General features: G+C 37.6%; 1 protein-coding gene across 1 annotated transcript; it reads left to right on the top strand.

Moving 5' to 3' along the window:
* The first annotated feature begins 1,963 nt into the window (after positions 1-1,963).
* Positions 1,964-6,086, top strand: c4h11orf98 (chromosome 4 C11orf98 homolog). Its single transcript, XM_083935352.1, has 4 exons — positions 1,964-2,026; positions 3,305-3,429; positions 3,705-3,814; positions 5,603-6,086. Exons 1-4 carry the CDS (start codon positions 1,988-1,990, stop codon positions 5,713-5,715), a joined length of 387 nt encoding a protein of 128 aa, XP_083791478.1. The 5' UTR covers positions 1,964-1,987; the 3' UTR covers positions 5,716-6,086.
* Positions 6,087-8,357: the final 2,271 nt, after the last annotated feature.

The raw sequence follows: 8,357 nt of genomic DNA, 5'->3' as shown, positions 1-8,357 counted from the left end.
CACGGGGACAACATGCAAACTCCACACATGTCCTCCTTAATATCATATATATAACTAATATAAATATATAAATAACACTCTCACAGAAGTCTTTGTGCGTCAGAAACTTCCTGTCAACGATTTTAATGCAGCTGTGGACGTAACCGTTTCGACTTCAGCCTCACGTCTCCATCAACACTTCCTTGTTTGCTTTTCTCGTGCTCTACGCGTAACGTAGCGTCCCGTTATAACCACAGTCTCTTAAAGGTCCCGTAACCGCTATTAATTTATCAACATACAGCAAAACCCCGTGTATCAGGGTGTGACCGTGTTATTAGACCGTGACAGTAAAGCAGCTCTGTCTTGCGGAGTTCCCCAGGGCTCAATCCTGGGTCCCCTTAAGTTTCCCTTGATATTTAATTATCTTGTTTAAATCTCTAAATGTCTATTTTCATAAGTTCTTAAACTCTTTAAATAAACTCACAGTCAGGCTTCAAACTGCAGCTGCGATTATTTTGATAATCGACGAATTATTTAAATAAATTCTTAAGAAAAAGTTCTTAAACTTGATCTTGATCGATGTGATGATTTTCTGTTTTTATCGGTTTTACAGCCAAACTTTCTCCTTTTTGTCTTTTAATAAACCAAACAATTAATAGATTAATCCACAAACGAATCCACAAATAATATAATAAAACTCATTAATTGCAACTTAACTTCAAACTCTCTTGCGGAGTTCCCCAGGGCTCTATCCTGGGTCCTCTGAAGTTGCAGTTGATGTTTAATTATATCTTCTTTAAATCTCTAAATGTCGCCAAAATGACTATTTTTAGTTCTTAAACTGTAATGTAAAGTAGATGATCATTGATTTTTGACCAAAAAGGGCAGAAAATGACCCTGATCCAGACCCTGGCAGACCTCGTGTCAGACTGACCCCAGACCCTGGCAGTCCTCGTGTCAGACTGATCCAGACCCTGGCAGACCTCGTGTCAGACTGGCCCCAGACCCTGGCAGTCCTCGTGTCAGACTGACCCCAGACCCTGGCAGACCTCGTGTCGGACTGACCCCAGACCCTGGCAGACCTCGTGTCAGACTGACCCCAGACCCTGGCAGACCTCGTGTCAGACTGACCCCAGACCCTGGCAGACCTCGTGTCAGACTGGCCCCAGACCCTGGCAGTCCTCGTGTCAGACTGACCCCAGACCCTGGCAGACCTCGTGTCAGACTGACCCCAGACCCTGGCAGACCTCGTGTCGGACTGATCCAGACCCTGGCAGACCTCGTGTCAGACTGACCCCAGACCCTGGCAGACCTCGTGTCGGACTGATCCAGACCCTGGCAGACCTCGTGTCAGACTGACCCCAGACCCTGGCAGACCTCGTGTGAGGATCTGCGGTGGACGAGGCTGCAAACATCTGCATTTAAATCTGCTGTTATTAAATTTGTTCAGCTGTTTATTTTACTACATTCCTTTAAATTCATTTCTGTAAAAACAAAGGAAAATAAAGGGATTAAAATAAACAAATTACATAATTTAAAACAAGCAAATATAAATATATATTTAAGAACACGTATCAATGACACTTATTTATTCTTTTAGTTATTTCTCTTCATACCTCTACATTTTTATTTATATTTTTCTCTGAATATTTACATATTTTTAATTATTTATTGATTATATAATTTACTTCTCTTTATATTTACACATTTTATTTAATAACATATTTTTTATCTTATTTATTTTTATATTTCCATATTTTTATTCACTTGTTTATTCTTTATTTTTAATTTATTTTATTTAAATGTATTTATTTATTTATTATTATTTTATTTCTCTTTACATTTCCATAATTTTATTTATTATTTATTATTTATTGTATTAATTGCTGCCTGCTGTCGCGTGCGGCCTGACCGGAAGAGGGCAGTAGCGAGGCTCGGCCCCGGAAGTCCCGCTGGAGTTTAAAGAGCCGAAGAAGAAGCAGCTTCCGGTTTCCTCCACGCGCTCAACATGTCGCCGCCCGGAGGAAAAATCAACAGACCCAAAACTGTGAGAAACGCTTTATTATTAATATTATTGTTATTAATAAAACATTAATATTAATGTTTGCGTCACCGGACACTTAGTGTTAGCATTAGCGTTAGCTTTAGCATGGTTGCTAATGACGACAGAGGAGCTAACTCGTGTTTTTACGGTTTAAACTCTTTAAACATTAAAGTTTAACACGCGTCACAACTGTTAATGTTCTTTATTTATACTTTAACCTTTAAATATTCTGATTTATGACATTTATTAATTTTTATCTGATCAAATAAAAACTGTTTTGAGACAAAAATCTTCATTTTTCTGGGAAACAAATGAAATGTTTAGATAAAAATCTGAATATTTGAGAAACAAAAGTCAAGATTTTTATTTTTAGAAATTGTAATATTAAGAGAAATAAAGTTTTAATATTTAGAGATGAAAATCTTTATATTTAGAAGAAAAAAAGTCTTAATATCTCTAAATATTTAAAGACTTTATTCTGTAAATATTTAGATCTTTTTTCCTAAATATTAAGACTTTACACTTTAAATATTTAAAGACTTTATTCTGTAAATATTAAGATATTTTATTCTGAATAAATTTCTCTTAATGTTTCTATTTTTTAAAATAAAAATCTTGACTTTTGTTTTTCTCTAAAAATCCTTTAATCATCATTTTTGTTTTTAAATTCTTCAGATTTTCCTCAAAACATTTGTTTTGTTTAAAGGAAAAATGAGATTTTGTCTCAAAACAGTTTTTATTTATCAGATAAAAATTAATAAATGTCATAAATCAGAATATTAGAAGTAAAAGTATAAATAAAGAACATTAACAGTTGTGACTCATGTTAAACGGGGTTCGGAGCCTTGCTCAACAGCACCTTGACAGTACCCAGGAGATGAACTGGCACCTCTCCAGCCACCAGACCACGCTCCATACAGGGACTTGAACCAGCGACCCTACGGTTCCCAGCCAAGTCACCTATGGACTGAGCTGCTGCCGCCCCTATTGACGAGCGTAGCGATATTCCAGTTTTGAAGCCTGCGGCTCTGAAATGAAGTCCATTCACAACTTTCCACACTAAACGCACACCAATTAAAACAGCCTCCTTCGAGCCGGCGTTGAACCAGCGACCTAAGGATAACTGCTATCGTCAGCCTACAGTCCTCCGCTCTACCAACTGATCTATCGAAGGGCAGCAACCATGCTAAAGCTAATGCTAAAGCTAAAGCTAACGCTAAAGCTAAAGCTAATGCTAAAGCTAAGTGAACTATTAAACATGAATTTTCCCGTCGTCCTCAGGAACTCGGCAGGAAGTTGTTCAAGCGGCGGCGAGTTCTGGGCCGAGAGAAGAGGAAGCGGCGCCTGGTGGTGGGGGCCGTGGTCGACCAGGGGCTCACCACCGTGCACCACCTGAGGAAGAGGAAGTGAGTGAGGACCCGGGCACGGGGACACGCCCACCATGGTCACACACACACACACACACACACACACACCCCATCTGACCCCTGTGTGTGTGTGTGTGTGTGTGTGTGTGTGTGTGTGTGTGTGTGTGTGTGTGTGTGTGTGTGTGTGTGTGTGTGTGTGTGTGTGTGTGTGTGTGTGTGTGTGTGTGTGTGTGTGTGTGTGTGTGTGTGTGTGTGTGTGTGTGTGTGTGTGTGTGTGTGTGTGTGTGTGTGTGTGTGTGTGTGTGTGGTTCCAGGTCGAGCGCCCGGGCGAACATCACGCTGTCGGGGAAGAAGAGACGGAAGCTGCTGAAGCAGCTCCAGCACCAGGAGCGAGAGGAGGAGGAGGAGACGGGCGGGGGGGAAGGTAGGAAGTGTTTTTAATATTTAAAAAGAATGATAATTAATATTCAGGAGGGGCAAAGATTAGTAGTATCAACGTATGGATATTACAACCTCAGCAGATCCGATACATAAATATGAGACACGAAATATTACAACCAAGAAAATTCTTAAAAAAACAAAACTATTCAAACTTATTATATAAAGTAAATACAGTTTATATGTAACCTGACGTGTAACCCAAGTGCTTTTCCATTTCACGGTCGCTCCGTCGAACCACAACATCCGACGCCTTCTCATAAAACATCCATCTTCAGCCTCTTGTCCCTGTCGGGGTCACGGGGGGGCTGGAGTCGATCCCAGCTGACATGGGGCGTGAGGCGGGGTCCACCCTGGACAGGACGCCAGTCTATCACAGGACACATAGAGACGAACAGAGACAGACAACCATTCACACCTACGGGTGATTTAGAGTCATCAATGAACCGAACACCTGCACGTCTTTGGACTGTGGGAGGAAACCAGAGAACCCGGAGAAAACCCACGCAGACACGGGGAGGACATGCTCATAAAACATGTATTATTATATTTCCTTTAAAACTCGTTTGTACTCATTTGTTTGCAAAATGACTAAAACAGATGCTAAAACAGTGACACTAGGATTTCGGGTACGGAGCAGCGGCCTCAGGTGGCGTCATGACCTCAGATCTCGTCCCAGTTGTCTTCCTGTTCTCGTGCTCGCCGTAGCGTCACCGGCGTCCACACACTCTGGAGTCGCCTGCGTAGTTTCCCCCGCGTCGTCTCACCGGGTGTAAAGATTTAAAGAAAAAGAAATATATAATAAGAGAAGGTGGGATATTTGGAGTTTTTAAAGATTTTATGAAAAAGACGTCAAATGTTTTCAGAAAAGAGAAAAATCTTGTCTTTTATAAAATAATAATAATGTTGTGCTTTGATCAGCGTTCCGACTCAAGTCAAACGTTTTCCGGACAAAGTTTCTGTGGATTATAAAACTTTATTAGCACAGACGAGGTGACCACGTGTACGGAGAACCGAGACGACGATGGTCGGCTCGTCTGAGGACGGCGTAGAGAGCGAACCCTGGATTATTGGCTCAGTTTGAATCAAAGCTGCTCCTTTAACCTCAATCAGACACAAACAAAGGCGTCTTTTATCGCTGATGTTCATCAAACTCGGCTCATTTCTCTGTTTCAACCCAGACTTTTTAATTATTAATGAATTAATAATTAACCTTCATGATGCAAAAGTCTCCGCGGGGCCTTTGAGTCGTATTTGTCCACGGATTAATCCTCTCTGTGACGTCACACTCCGTGAATAAAGGCTGTAGCTGCGTGCGTGTCTGCGTGCGTGTCTGCATGCGTGCGTGTCTGCGTGCGTGCGTGCGTGCGTGTCTGCGTGCGTGCGTGCGTGTCTGCGTGCGTGTCTGCATGCGTGCGTGTGTGTGTGTGTGAGAGAGAGATAAATTAATTGCACAGAACAGTTCAAGTTTGTAAAAATGTTACAAGAAGTGGTGATAAAAGAGTTTGGTTAAACGTTTGTTGGTGTGTTGGTGAAGTTAACACCGATGACACTGATGACTTTTAAATGTCTTTTATTCTTTTTGATGCTTTTAATGTGAAATTATTTCTGCACTTTAAAGGATCGTTCTGTAAAAAGACAGTTAGTTCAGTTCAATCACGCGTTCGCAGCGTCCGCGTTTTGAATCCGATCGTGTTCGAGGGTTAAAAAGTGCACGGGTCCATTTTCGTACGCTTTCACACCCGGTTGCTGACGTGTTTCTCTCTCTGCTCAGCGGCGCCGGCGCCAGAGAAGAAGGCGGACGCCTCGTCTGCTCCGGCCAAGAAGAAGAAACCACAGAAGAAGAAGACGAAGAGCGCGGACGTGGAGATGGTCGACGCCGAGTGACGGAAACGTCTCACGGGACCAACGCTCGTCTTTGGACTCTGAACTCGGAGCGACGCCGCGTTTGTGGCGTTTGTGGCGTTTGGGCTTCCGTACAAAGATCAAAGAGGCTACGGAAGAACGTCAGCGCCACGAAGAACAAACACAAAACTTCATCGAGTCAAAAACACTTTGAGTCGAATCTTTGACGTTTAATAAAATCCAGATTAATTTTGACTTCATAAATTTAATGTTTGGGTTTTTTTCAAAGTTAAAAACTTTTTTGTTTTGTGACGTTTTTAGTCGTAAAGTTTTTTTTAATCCTGTTTGGACGCTATTGATCTTCCGTACTTGTGACATATTTCATACATAATAAAGTTTAACAGTGTTTTTTATTTCTGTGCTTTTTTCTGCGTCACTGTTGCAAACGTGTTTTTTTGCATTTGTTCTAAAATGTAAAAGAAAATGTGAATACACTTAAAATTAACGCATTTTATTTAAATTAACTGGAACTTTAGAGACTTTAGTGTCATGATTTTGGATTTTTAATAAAGTGGAAAGTATTTTTTAATTTTCACAGTAGAAAATAAATGAATAAAAATAAAAAATGAATTGAAAATAAAATGATTAAAGTTTAATTTCTCCATTTTCAGATGCATGAAATTATGATTTTCTATTTCAGCTTTGACTTAATAATTATTTAATAAATAATCATATTTAAGGATTTTATTCACGCTGATGATCTTCCATATTACGGAAGATTTTCTATATTTTCAAAGTAAAATAAAAATGCTGAGAATAAAGTTGTTAAAAGAATTAACTTTAAAAACAATTAAAATGTTTTTTCTCATATTTCAAATGCATGAAATTACGACTGAGTTTTAAATTGTTTTATCATTTAATTTTGTTTTCCTGACGTTAATGATCTTCCGTATCAAGGAAGGAGAATTTTCATTAAAAAATAAAAATTTAGAACAAAAAACTAAAATTAATAATTGATGTGTTTCAAACCTCAAATTTAGATTTAATATATATTCATATATAATTAAGATCACTGATGATCTTCCATACTTCAGTATATATTTATATGATCTTGTCACTAATGATCTTCCATACCTCAGTATATATTTATATCATCTTGTCACTAATGATCTTCCATACTTCAGTATATTTATATGATCTTGTCACTGATGATCTTCCATACTTCAGTATATATTTATATCATCTTGTCACTAATGATCTTCCATACTTCAGTATATTTATATGATCTTGTCACTGATGATCTTCCATACTTCAGTATATATTTATATCATCTTGTCACTGATGATCTTCCATACTTCAGTATATATTTATATCATCCTGTCACTAATGATCTTCCATACTTCAGTATATATTTATATCATCTTGTCACTAATGATCTTCCATACTTCAGTATATATTTATATGATCTTGTCACTAATGATCTTCCATACTTCAGTATATTTATATGATCTTGTCACTGATGATCTTCCATACTTCAGTATATATTTATATCATCTTGTCACTGATGATCTTCCATACTTCAGTATATTTATATGATCTTGTCACTGATGATCTTCCATACTTCAGTATATATTTATATGATCTTGTCACTAATGATCTTCCATACTTCAGTATATATTTATATCATCTTGTCACTAATGATCTTCCATACTTCAGTATATTTATATCATCTTGTCACTAATGATCTTCCATACTTCAGTATATTTATATGAGCTTGTCACTGATGATCTTCCATACTTCAGTATATATTTATATCATCTTGTCACTAATGATCTTCCATACCTCAGTATATATTATATGATCTTGTCACTAATGATCTTCCATACTTCAGTATATATTTATATCATCTTGTCACTAATGATCTTCCATACTTCAGTATATATTTATATCATCTTGTCACTGATGATCTTCCATACTTCAGTATATATTAATATGATCTTGTCACTGATGATCTTCCATACTTCAGTATATATTTATATCATCTTGTCACTGATGATCTTCCATACTTCAGTATATATTTATATCATCCTGTCACTAATGATCTTCCATACTTCAGTATATATTTATATGATCTTGTCACTGATGATCTTCCATACTTCAGTATATATTTATATGATCTTGTCACTAATGATCTTCCATACTTCAGTATATATTTATATCATCTTGTCACTGATGATCTTCCATACTTCAGTATATATTTATATCATCTTGTCACTGATGATCTTCCATACTTCAGTATATATTTATATCATCTTGTCACTGATGATCTTCCATACTTCAGTATATATTTATATCATCTTGTCACTAATGATCTTCCATACTTCAGTATATTTATATGATCTTGTCACTGATGATCTTCCATACTTCAGTATATTTATATGATCTTGTCACTGATGATCTTCCATACTTCAGGATATATTTATATGATCTTGTCACTGATGATCTTCCATACTTCAGTATATTTATATCATCTTGTCACTGATGATCTTCCATACTTCAGTATATATTTATATCATCTTGTCACTGATGATCTTCCATACCTCAGTATATTTATATCATCTTGTCACTGATGATCTTCCATACTTCAGTATATATTTATATGATCTTGTCACTGATGACCTTCC

This window comes from Echiichthys vipera (genome assembly GCF_963691815.1).
Source record: "Echiichthys vipera genome assembly, chromosome: 20".
Classification (NCBI taxonomy): Eukaryota; Metazoa; Chordata; class Actinopteri; order Perciformes; family Trachinidae; genus Echiichthys; species Echiichthys vipera.
This window is presented reverse-complemented; position numbering and strand designations above follow the sequence as displayed.

Bases quoted from the DNA above. Each gene is read 5' to 3' on its own strand.
- c4h11orf98 (XM_083935352.1), top strand. From the start codon at position 1,988: ATGTCGCCGCCCGGAGGAAAAATCAACAGACCCAAAACT. The intron at 2,027-3,304 runs GTGAGAAACGCT...CGTCGTCCTCAG, and splicing joins AAATCAACAGACCCAAAACT to GAACTCGGCAGGAAGTTGTT. The intron at 3,815-5,602 runs GTAGGAAGTGTT...CTCTCTGCTCAG, and splicing joins GGAGACGGGCGGGGGGGAAG to CGGCGCCGGCGCCAGAGAAG.